The sequence below is a fragment of the Lontra canadensis genome, unplaced genomic scaffold, assembly GCF_010015895.1.
Source record: "Lontra canadensis isolate GAN:19392208 unplaced genomic scaffold, GSC_riverotter_1.0 scaffold7, whole genome shotgun sequence".
Classification (NCBI taxonomy): Eukaryota; Metazoa; Chordata; class Mammalia; order Carnivora; family Mustelidae; genus Lontra; species Lontra canadensis.
Genome location: NW_022631001.1, coordinates 31,794,342 through 31,807,495, shown reverse-complemented (window position 1 = coordinate 31,807,495; position 13,154 = coordinate 31,794,342). Strand labels below are relative to the sequence as shown.

Sequence of the window (13,154 nt, the reverse complement as noted above, 5' to 3'; positions counted from 1 at the left end):
AGCCCAAGGGGTACAGGTCTGTGAATCGCCAGGTTTACACACTTCACAGCACTCACCATATCACATGCCCTCCCCAATGTCCATAACCCCACCACCTTCTCCCTAGCCCCCTCCCACCAGTCACTCGCAGTTTGTTTTGTGACAGTAAGAGTCTCTTATGGTTTGTCTCCCTCCTGATCCCATCTTGTTTCATTTATTCTTTTACTACCCCCCAAACACCCCATGTTGCATCTCCACTTCCTCATATCAGGAAAATCATATAATAGTTGTCTTTCTCTGATTGACTTATTTCGCTAAGCATAATACCCTCTAGTTCCATCCACGTCGTCACAAATGGCAGGATTTCATTTCTTTTGATGGCTGCATAGTATTCCATTGTATATGTGTGTGTGTGTGTGTGTGTGTGTGTATACATACATACATCACATCTTCTTTATCCATTCATTTGTTGATGGACATCTAGGTTCTTTCCATAGTTTGGCTATTGTGGACATTGCTGCTATAAACATTCGGGTGCACATGCCCCTTCAGATCACTACATTTGTATCTTTAGAGTAAATACCCAGTAGTGCAATTGCTGGGTCATAAGGTAGCTCTATTTTCAACTTTTTGAGGAACCTCCATGCTGTTTTCGAGTGGTTGCACCAGCTTGCATTCCCACCAACAGTGTAGGAGGATTCCCCTTTCTCCATATCCTCACCAGCATCTAGACATCATATTTTTAAAGTGGGAAAGAATTAAAAAATAAAGAATGGGGAAAATTGAGGTAGTAAACATAAATGATAGAAACAAGTCCAAATATAAAAATAATTACAAATAAATGAGTTAGAAAGACCTATTAAAAGACATTGTCAGGTTGAATTTTTAGTAGAATGTAACTAGGTACTATTTACAAAAAACACATCTGAAGCGTAAGGACAGAGAAATATTGAAAAAAAAAAAGAAGAATGGAAAAGGACATACCAGGCAAACAGTAACCTGTGTCACTGAATTAAAACCTGTCTAACTGGATAAGTATCAGTTAATACTTTAACACAACTTAACACAACAAATCATCACTAGAGATAAAGAAGGTCACTTTATTATGATAAAAATTCAACTGAACCAGATTATATAATAATTTTAAACATGTATGCAACGAATAAAATAACCTGAAAAACATAGTATTTCAGAAGTTGACAAAATTACTTGGAGAAATTGGCAAATTCTTCATTGTGGGAGACTTTAATGCACTTTTCTCAATTACGGATAATGTGAAGCTAACGAAAACAAAAACAAAGGTACAGAGATTTTAACAACACAGTCAACAAGCATATCCTAGTGAATACATATACAATTCTGTACCCAACAATTAGAGAACATATAGTTATCTTAAGCGCATGTGGAACATTTATCAAAATTGATCTTACACAAGTCCATGAGGTGAGCAAGCAAGCTTCCATAAATTCCTCACAGAACATATTCTCTAACAATACGCAGTCATGTCAGAAGTCAATAGCAGTGGGAGTAAATACCTGCCTGTGTCTGGAAATCACATCACATGCTTCTAGAGAAGTCCCAGATTAAAGAATAAACACTAACGAGGAAAAAAATGAAATCCTTAGAACTGAATGACAATGAAAATACAACATGTCAAAACTTGTAGGATGCTGTAAAGTGTGTTTTGGCGATGTTTACAGCCCAAAACATTTATCTTAGAAAAAAAGAAGGCTAAAAATTAATAAACTACTGATCCAACTTAAAATGGCAGGGAAAAAGTCCAGCAGAATATACCCAAATAAAGTAATGGAAAAAAAAACAAAAACAAAGTGAAAATAAACTAGAAAGCAAAGGTAGAGGAGAAAAGATAACAAGACCAACGTTTGAGTCTTCTGAAAGACCGAAAAATAGAGAAAACTTTGGAAAAAGTAATTGAGAAAGAAAAAGAAAAGACTGGGGCACCTGGGTGGCTCAGTGGGTTAAGCTGCTGCCTTCGGCTCAGGTCATGATCTCAGGGTCCTGGGATCGAGTCCCGCATCGGGCTCTCTGCTCAGCGGGGAGCCTGCTTCCCTCTCTCTCTCTCTGCCTGCCTTTCTACTTGTGATCTCTCTCTGTCAAATCAATAAATAAAATATTAAAAAAAAAAGAAAAGAAAAAGAAAAGACAAAAGGAAGAGATTGTATATGAAAAAGAGAATTCAATCACAGGTAAAGCACAGAAAAAGGATTATGATTTAAAAGATAAATTTAAAAGCCAAGGGAATCCTACCAACAACTGTATACCAATAAATCTGAAACCTTGGCCAAATGGACAAAATTTCTTGTTCCAGAAAAGTTTTACAGCTTCATAAAACTGTCTCAAGAATAAACAGAAAACTTGAATGGTCCTATAATTATTAAAGAAATGAAGTAGTAGTTTAAAATCTTCCATAAGGAAGATGATGAAGATTAAGAGTACACTGACCATGATGAGCTCTGGGTAATGTATGGAAATGTTGAATCACTGTATTGTACACCTGAAGCTAATATAGCATAACACTGTATGTTAACTCCACTGGAATTAAAATTCAAAACTATGTGTGTGTGTGTACACACACACACACACACACACACACACATGCACATATATATGTATATATATATGTTAAATAATAATAAAATCTTCCCTAAGGAAAACACCAGGCTCAAAATTCAATGATTTTACAGATAAGTCCTATAAGACTTTCATCTCAAATTTGTAACTCACCTCCCACCCCCAACAAGAGGGAACTTTACTTATTCAAAAAGTCTAACATAACTCTGTATACTATAGCATAACAAAACTAGACCAATGGAAGCAAAACCTGTGAAAAAGGAAAATGATCCATTTTATTTATTAATGTTGATATAAAACCTTAAACAAAATATTAGCAAATTGGATCTGTGTATATTAAAAGGTAATACATGATGACCAAGTTGGATTTTTGTTCAGTACACAATGATGGTTTAACTTCAGAAAAATGTCTATAAATATAAATTTCCACATTAACATATTAAAAGAGAAAAAGCACATGATCATTTCAAAGGAAACAATAAGACTCAACAAACATTCACAATTTAAAAGGGAAACTTCTCTAACCTGATATAAAAGATTATAGCAAATATTCTAAATAGGAAATATTAAAACTTCCTTTAAAGTAGTAGTCAAAGGAAGTCAGCTTTCAATATTTTTTTCCAAGATTGTGGTTTTTAGTTAACTTGAGACAAGGAAAAGATATTAAAGACATGGGAATTGGAAAGCAGAAATAAAACATATTATTTATCGTAATATACAAATTATTAGACACCTTATTTAAAATAATAGGAAAGCTGAGTAAGATAGCTGGATTTATTATTGATATATAGTTAACCCTTGAACAGTATGGAGGTTAGGGGTGCTGACCCCCTGTGCAGTTGACTCTCCAGAAATTTAACTACTAATACCAGACTGTTGATAAAGCCTTGCTGATGACGTGAACAGTCAATTAACAAATATTTTTATGTTATATTTACTATGTGCTATATTTTTGTAATAAAGTAAGTGAGAGAAAAGAAAATGTTATTGAGAAAATCATAAGAGAAAATACATTTATAGTAACCTGCTGTATTTACTGAAAAAAATCTGCATATAAGTGGGCCTGCACAGTTCAAACCCATATTGTTCCCGTGTCAGCATATATCAGTATAGAAGTGTATCAAATCAACACATGTACACCTTAAACTTACACCATGTTGTTACATGTCAATTATATTTCAACAGAGCTGGGAAGAAAAATTGGTATACAAGGTTCAATTACATTTCTATTCACAAGCAACCAACAATAGAAAATGTAAGAAAAATGAAGACTTGTAAAGCAGTATCCAAGAATATTGGATATCCAGAAATAAATCTAACATAAGATTCCTAAGACCTCTTTGGCTAAAGTTATGAAATTTTATTGGAAGACATTGAAAAAGACTTAAAAATGAGTAAAGTGTGGTATGGTCTAACAATGGAATATTGTATAGCAGTGAAAGTGATTAAACTGCATGTAGTAATATCTCTGAGGCTATGAAATTTATCTTTAAAATCATCATAGTTTTGTTAAATTATAATCTACTCACTCTAAAATATACCATTTTTAAGTATATAGCCTGATGAATCTTTATATATGTATGTATTTGTGTAACTACCAGCCAGAACAAAATATGGAACATTTCCATCCCCAACCAGAAAGTTCCATTGTTCCATTTTCCAGAGTGATTGTACCATTCACCAGCTATGTGTGAGTTCTAATTTTGCTCCCCATCTTCTTCAATGCTTGCACTGTCAATATTTTTAATTTAGATTCTCTGGTAGATATGTAATAGCATCTCATTGTGGCTTTAATCTGCATTTCCTGAATGACAGATGAAACTGGTCATCTTTACTTATGCTTATTGGTCTTCTGGATATCTTCTTTTGTGAAATGGCTGTTCAGGTCTTCCCCATGCCCCTCCATTTTTCTATTTGGTTTTATGTCTTTTACTTATTGATTTGTAGGAGTTCATTATTTTAGATAAATGAGCGTCCTGTGGTACACAAATAATTATATATACAATAACAAGAATTGGAAGAAGCTGACTTAAGAAAAAGAACATGGAAAGGATTACTGCAAATCCTTGCTCAAGGAGATGACTTTTGAAAAAGAATAGATCATTGGGAATTGAGGGTCTTGAAATGGATTCCCTGCAGACTCCATCCTTGCCCACACATCCTTTCAAAAGCCTTCATGTACAACCAGGTGTACACAGTTTGAAGAATGTTCATTTGGGATATATTGAGTTTGTTTTTATTTTTCCAGCCTTATTGAGATATAAGTGATGTATAACATTGTATAAATTTCAGGTGTACAACATAATGGTTTGACATATGTATGTATTGTGAAATGATTACCACAATTAGTTTAGTTAAAACATCCATCAGCTCACATGGTTATAATTTTTTTCTTTTGTTGGGAACGTTTGAGATCTGTCTTAGCAACTTTTGAATATACAATATAGTACTGAAGGCTCCACAACACCTCTAGCTAGAAATTCTTGGCAAGCAGTTGGAAATACACTTCTGGAACGAGGTAAGTGACTACACTTCTCAGGCTGCTTCCCCCTGAAGAATAGGAATATCAACACTAACCTTGTATATTCGTGTAGTTGCTACACTTATCAAAGAAAATCACTGAGATGACTTTTAGGAAAAATTTTGAAGTGGCATGCAGTGGCTTACTTCAGTGGTCATTATTATCTTGATATGCTGCTGCCTAGCACTCATCGAGGCCCATTAGGATCAGTTTGGAGGTTTTACTGGGTGCTTTTAGTTCATGTGGGTATCTGCAACTTACATTGTTTCTTTTCCTACTGTAAGGTACATTAATTACTAGTCATATAAAGGTAATAGCTGAGATTACGCATGGTAAGTAATTTTAATGGTAAACAAAAAAGGAAGAATAACTTTTCTTCCTCCATTCCCTCATTCCCTCTTACTAAAGATAGCCTTTGTTAAGTTTCTACCCATTCTTTCAAAAAAAAATTCTACGCATTTTGATGTATATACCTTACACAATAGGGTTCATGTTATGCAAGCTATTCTTTTCTACCTAAAATATCTTGGAAAGATTTCTTTATTTTTTAAAAAGCAGCATTGGATCCCAAATTATGGATATACTATTATTTTCTAAATACTCCCCTATGAATATGGAACATTTAAATCGTTTCAGATTGTTTCTATTACAGTAGTACAGCCAATGTTCTTATAAATATACGTTTGCATGCTGTATTATTAGACAAATTCCTAACAGTGGACTTACTGGTCAGAGAGGATGTGTATTATATATTTTGATAGGTTATTGCTAATTTACCTTCCCACAGAAAGCAAGCAAATGAGAAAACCTGTTTGCCCACACACTCACCAACACAGAGTATTACCAAATTTAAATTTATGTCCATCTGTTAAGTGAAGATTGGCATCTTATTGTTTTGATTTGGGTTTTGTTAATTTTGTGAAGTTTGGCATTTATTTATTTATTTATTTATTTATTTATTTATTTTACAAAGTGACTATTCCATTTTCTTATTGAAAAAATTTTATTCCTAGGTATCAACTATACCCAAGTTAAAAAACCACAAACTTGTTCTTTGGAACATTATAAAATAAAGAGTTCTGGCTATTTATAAAAGGTAGAAATGATGGCCAGAAGCTAAAAATCTGGAATGTCCAGGTGTCAACTGTACTCAAGTAAGAAAAAAACAAAAAACAAGAAAACAAACAAACAAAAAAACCCACAAGCTTATTCTTAGGAACATTATAAAATAGAGTTCTGGCTATTTACAAAAAGTAGAAATGATGACCAGAAGCTAAAGACCTAGGATGTTTCCTTTTAGCTTTGTCATTTTTTAAAAAACAATTTTATTTATTTATTTGACAAGAGAGAGAGAGCACAAGCAGTGGGGAAAGGCAGAGGTGGAGGAGAAGCAGGCTCTCCACTGAGCAGGGAGCCCAGATGGGACTCATTTCCAGGACTCCGGGATCATGACCTGACAGACACTTAACCAGCTGAGCCACCCAGGCATCCCTAGCTTTGCCAACTTTATGTTTCATACTACTCACACCAGCTCATAAATATAATTCATTCATACTCATTAAGTACTTATTGTTTATAAAATTATGATCGTCACAGTCCTTGACAGGCAAAGTATGTTAGATAGGGACATATGTTTAGATCTCCAATTTTGGTCTCCACCTAATACTAAGGTATTACATCAAATCTTAGTTTTTTGCCATTGTTTCTCCATGAGTGTTCATTTTTCCATTTTTCAAAATAAAACAGTCTCAACTCTCTGTTAGTTAACCAAGTAGAAGTTTAGTAACCAGAAGTTTAGTGTTCTACTTCTGAAAGCCTCAGATTATTGACCTGTTACTGTTGCCATCTTGCCATTTACTACTTCACAGTTGATGAGTTCAGTGTCTGACCCCTTATTACAGCCAGTAAAGGGAATTCAGAGGTTAGTGTCTTGATAGTGAAATTACATACACTTTACAGTGTCTGCCCTAATAATTCTGCCCATTTTTGTTGGTTCATTTGGAATTTCTGTTGAACCTAGAAGGATCATGACACATAGCCCTGGCCCACTTATTCATTGGTCAGTCCAAGTGTTTGATACAATTCCTCCTCCAGCTGCTAGCAAGCAAGAAGTGGGTAGTCTAGTAATTATTGACTGGACTTTAGATGCCAGGGAAAGTCTGGAATTGAGATCACCATTTGTGCTGTTTGATATCACACATGAATGTAGGACGGAAAGAGTTAAAAGATTTCCAAGTAGTTGGGTGTTTCTGGGGGGATAATGTCCTATTCTGAATCCTTTCTCTTCTTCACAGTCTCTTTGGAGTGAGAAATAGGGTCATTTCTTTGAGTACAAAGGCACTCTACTATGGGCATATAGAGGATCAAACTCTTATGTGTATTACGAGCATTTGAAAGATTGCTAGAGATGCAGATTCAAGATAATACGGGGAATCCTTGCCTTTGTATAGTAGCACAGGACCATAAAAATAACAATGCAGTTTGAAACAGCAACAGGATCTTAATAATCACTGGGGGAAATTACAATTGTTCCATGCCCTTTAAAATTTTTTGTTAAATAATAAAAACTAACTGTTGGTTATAATACTTAGAAAATGAAAGAAAATAAAAACTGATTTTTCTTGGTGCATTGTAATTTAAAACATTAGTAATATTAAGAACTGGGGCGCCTGGGTGGCTCAGTGGGTTGAGGCCTCTGCCTTCAGCTCAGGTCATGATCTCAGGGTCCTGGGATCGAGCCCGGCATCAGGCTCTCTGCTCAGCGGGGAGCCTGCTTCCTCCTCTCTCTCTCTCTGCCTGCCTCTCTGACTACTTGTAATCTCTACCAAATAAATAAATAAAATCTTAAAAAAAAAGAAATATTAAGAACTAAAGTGTCTTATTTTTTTTTTAATAAAAACTTAACAAAATTAGTTTAAACAGTGCTTACCTTCTCCTTGTCCTATAACTTACAATATAGAGGGGAGCATCTTTTTTTAAACTTTAGTGAGTTCTAATACTATTCTCCAAGTTTGGATACCTTCCGACATTTTATCCTTTGTGCTTTCAATGTCATGAACTATCTCTGAGAATTTTTTCAATATCACCTTCTTTGCGGGCATCATTTTCTCCGGGGTGCCTCTCTCCTTTCTGCACACCACTCTTCTTCTCATTTATGTTCATGCGTTTGCCTGCAACAACTTCCTTTGGTTGCATATCTAGGTTCTCAAACAGTGGCAGCAGCAGAGTTTCCAAGGTCAGCTACTTCTTCTGTTACTCCCTTGACCTTTGATTCAGATTTCACTTCCAGCACGACCACTTTCATTTATTTGCTGCACTTTCGTCTTAGCTGGCAGATTCCGGGGAGGCAAGGAGGCAACACAACTGCATACTTTGCTGCCTGTGTGTGAAGTGAGTAGCAGATGCCGGGTGGCCCGTCACCAACTGACTGTGAAGGAAGTGACATGATTCGTCACTGATCACATTGCACATCTGTAACTTATATGGTGACTGTGGCTTGAAGAGCTGGCAGTGAAGTTTGAATTTTATGTAATTATTGTTAGTGTACTGCAGTGACTGAAATTCGAACTGTGTTGTTGGGGGACTGAGATTATTTAGCTAAGTCATGATGGTTGAAATTCATGCATATCAGGACTGTGCAAAGCAAGGACCACCTAAACAAATGGGTTATCACAGGGTACTAATGGGATAGCATTTCTGTAGTAGTTATAATTTTGTTGGGTATGTGGGCTCATTCTTTTTAAGGGCTTTTTGGAAGTGACTTACCGAATAGAATGTTTAATTTGCTATTTATGCCAGGATGGGCTAAATTATGCTATGGTAACAAATGACCCCCAAATCTCAGTGGTCTTGATGCCTTCCTTTGCAGATTAGCTAGGATGAGGGGAGGAGGCTTTATTTTCACTCAGGGACCCAGGCTGAGGGAGGCTCCATCTCTATGTTCCTATAGTTACTAAGGTAGTAATAGGGAACATGATAAATTGCATGTTCTCTCTTATGGTTTCCACCCCAAATTATATACACTATTTCCAATAACATTTCACTGGCCAAAACAAGTCACGTAGTCATTTCCTAAAAGACATGGAGAAGCAGAATTCTACAACATGCCTAACAGAAAGGAATGTTAGGTGAGTATCATTAGTGACTAGTACGGTATCCAAAGAGTTACCTTATAGAAGGTTTATCAGGGAAGGGCAGCGGAGGACTGGAATTAAAGGCATAGACAATATCACATTGTCTGTCTGCTAGTGAAAGAATCAAGTGGAGGCAGAGTTTTGTGTACTTGCATTCCAGGAGCCTGGATATTTTGAGTACATGAAAATTAGGGTCAAAGGTCAGGATGAAGCCAGAAAGTTGTAATAGAGTCCAGATGGATCCTAGGGATCAAGCAGGACTATTTGCAGAGCCCTGGAGGTTAGAAATTTCAGAAGGAAGATCAAAGACTCTACCATTCTAGACAATTCCAACTCTTTTATGGTCTGAGACTCCATCTATACTTCCTCTTAGTTTAAGTTGACAGCATTTTTTTAAAGTTCCGGGATGCCTGACAGAGTTGACTCTCAAACTGAGCCTTGGAGGAAACGTAGGCTATGGGTTAGCAGAAGGCATGGTGAGGGTGTTCTGGGAGCGAACGGGTCGAGGATGCTATGGGTTGAATGTAACCAAAAGCCGGATGCAATGAAAGTGGTAATATAGAATTTCTTATAACAAGATGAAATAAAAGAACCACGAGGAATTAATTGCATAATGATCCTCAGTTATTACCATTCTATACTTAGTGCGTGTCTATGTCTTTAACCACAAATATATTAAAAATAGTCTACAGACCCTCGATGGTGTACTCACATGTCTGCCCTTAAAGTGCTCTGTTTCATAGTGTTCTGGGTCACTGATGCTTAATGCTTCAATCCACCCACATGCCAGATTAACATAACACTTCATAGCTGTGCCCACAGCCCACACCTGAACTTCCCATTTTAATCTAAATGTGATCCAAATGTGTCTAAACTTTCTCTACTATAGTAGTCTGAGTGAGGAGCAGAAATATTTAAAGCCTACCAACTCTAGCAGGAGCCAGTTGAGACTGTGTTCATGTATTTCTTGGCATTAAGTGGAATATTATATTTGAGAAAAATACTGTTAATATAAAACAGTCAATTTTGGTATGGTGTGGTCACATTGGGGATTAAAGGGGTGTGCTGAATCAGTTATAATCATGACCACTTTATATTTAAATCTTCCAGTCCACTAAAAAGCTTTCAAATCAAACACCTATGTTCTTGGACACAGTGTTTAACTACTTAATGAGTTTAGCTTTCCTACCTGGGGATTTTGATATTCTATAAGTTTGCCCTTAGTGTTGGGCCCACTAGACGGGGGGCAACATTTTTCATTCTTTCTGATTCCCTTTGGTTTTCTAAGAATTGCTCTATAAGAGGGTCTTTGGATTCCAGGGAATTTTCATGTCTTATGTCCGTTGCACAAGCATGTTGCATTGTTCCTTCAAACCTGAATATTTCCCCCCAACCCTAACCTGTTGCACGTGATCTCAATCAAGAGGCATGAGCTGTGTCAGCGAAGGGAATGCTCCAAAGGGCAGCAGAAGTTTCACTGTTTATTCAGCATTATAGTTTGTATAATGTATTACTAAAAGATGTAAAAATTTTTTCAGGTTTCTAAACCGTTTCTAATGCCAAAAATTCATTGTTAGGGCAATACGCTTTCTTCAGCAAGACCAACCAATGTGTTAGAAATGATGAAGGAGTGGAAAAATAATCCAGAAAGTGATGAGGAAGACATGACAGATCAAAAGGACAACTGGTCCATTCAAGAAAAGCTGAAAGGTTACCAACTCGGCAGCCCCAGAGGAAACACCCAGGATATCAGTAGCACCTCAGATGAAGAGGAGGAGAAACAGGTAGGAGGAACCAAGAAAACAAGTAGGAAGAACAATTGTTCCATTTCTCCAAACTTTAAAATACTCTCACAACACTGGAGCAGTTTTTGCAATGCTGTCTTTTGTTGTTGTTGTTAGTTTGTAAGGAAGGACTTATAGGACAAAGCAAAGTTCTCTCTTCCCTTCAGACTATCATCATTTAGCACGGTAGCCCACATGTTTATTTTAAGGTCTGTGATTATATAGGGCAGGGGTCTGCAGACTTTTTCCATAAAGGAACAGAGGAGATATTTTAGCCTTGTGGCTAAACTTCTTTTAGCCCTGTGTCACAACTTCTCAACTCCGATGTCATAGGATGAAAATAGGCATAGACAGCAAATGAATGAGCATGGCCACGTGCCAACAAAACTTTATTTACAAAAACAGATGGTGTGTGATATTTGGCCCATGGGTCAAAATTAATAATATTTGTGCTTTACCAGGCTCTACAATTTGGAATGGGTTTATGTATTACCTAGAAAAAGATTTATTACATTATGCAGTTTTTGTTTCCAATTTTATGATGACTAAAACTGTTCACATGGGTTTATCATTTTGCCTTATTAGATCTGAAGAGAGCTTTATTCTTTCTGGTGAATAAAATTTAGTAATATTTTATAAATTTGTTTTTATGTATAAAATATTTTATGTATATAAATATGTATATAAATATTTTATGTATAAAATATTAGTAATATTTTGATTAATTCCAGATAGTATTCTACTAACTAGATATGCCAACAATTTACCCAAATCCTTTTTTGTTTTGTTTCTATGTTTATGGAAAATGCTTCTGTGACCTTGTTCTCTTTCTTATCTTGAAATCTAGTGATCATATTTGAATTCTTTTTTATAATTGAATGTTCCTCTGGTGGGGACTGTGTTCACCTCACGGCAGCCCCGACCCCGTGAGGAGCTGTTACTTTCTGGCTCTCTGAGGCGTAGCGTGGGCAGAGTGCCACTCAGGCCTCAGAAGGCTGGTTCTGAGCTGCTCCCAGGAGGGTGCATCACTGGCCCATCCCTCCCATGCTAACAAGGCCATCAGAAACCTGCAGAAAGAGACTTGGTAGAGTGATCTACTGGTTGGTTTCGACTCACCGGTTGAGAACTCATTCGTCTACTCAATCGCAAATGTCTAGATAATAAGTTTAACATTTAATGACTCTGATATTTTGAAATAATCATATATTTACCATAGTATAAACGTGAGTATGTTGCATTCCCTTCGTCTTCTCTGGTCTGTTAACAACTCCTGAAATGCTTGGCAGCTGTATTTTACATTGTTGAAAATCATACCCTAAAAACCCATGTTCGCATTCCTTATTGAATACTGTTTGAAGATTTTTCTATTAGCTGACTTGGCATTTTATGCATACATATTCAGATGCACACACACACACACACACACACACACACACACACACACCTTCTCACACATATGCACATGCACCGTATACATATATGCAGTTGATGCTTGAATAACATGGTGCGGTTGGGGCACGGACCCCCATACAGTTGAAAATTTTCATATAACTTTTGATACCCCCCAAACTTAACTACTAATAGCCTACCATTGACTGAAACCTTTCCAGTAACATTAGTAGCTGATTAACACGTATTCTGTATGTGTGTTATGTACTGTATTCCTACAATAAAGTAGGCTAGAAAAAAGAAAATGTTACTAAGAAAACCGTAAGGAAAAGACATTTACAGTACTGTGCTGTGCTTAACCAAAAAGATCCATGTATAAGTGGACCCACACGGTTCAAACCCCTGTTGTTCAAGGGTCAAGTGTACATATACTCACACTCAGACGTGTGTATTACACATATATACACACGTGTACTTACATATACGTATGTATAGACAAACACAGATACTTACACATACACCACATATGACCACATTATCTTGTATTTTGTAGTCTTGGATTTTATCTGTGTTTGTTACTGAATCCGACATAAAATACCCTTGTGAACCAAATATTTGGTTGGCTGTCTTCCATCACCTTCTCCATGGCTCTGTCACACACCTCCCCTCCCTTCCCCACCCCTGCAAGTCATAGAGTGATGTGAATTGCTGTGCTATTCTCAGCTACTACTTCCAACTAAGGAACAGAAGCATTGA

General features: G+C 36.4%; 1 protein-coding gene across 5 annotated transcripts in view; it reads left to right on the top strand.

Moving 5' to 3' along the window:
• STK33 (serine/threonine kinase 33) overlaps positions 1-13,154 on the top strand; it is a 170,909-nt gene that overhangs the window by 143,935 nt on the left and 13,820 nt on the right. For all 5 annotated transcript variants that reach the window (XM_032853405.1, XM_032853402.1, XM_032853404.1 and 2 more), the window contains one exon: positions 10,803-11,009. In XM_032853405.1, the coding sequence (XP_032709296.1) occupies positions 10,803-11,009 (207 nt within the window). The remainder of the gene's footprint in view (positions 1-10,802; positions 11,010-13,154) is intronic.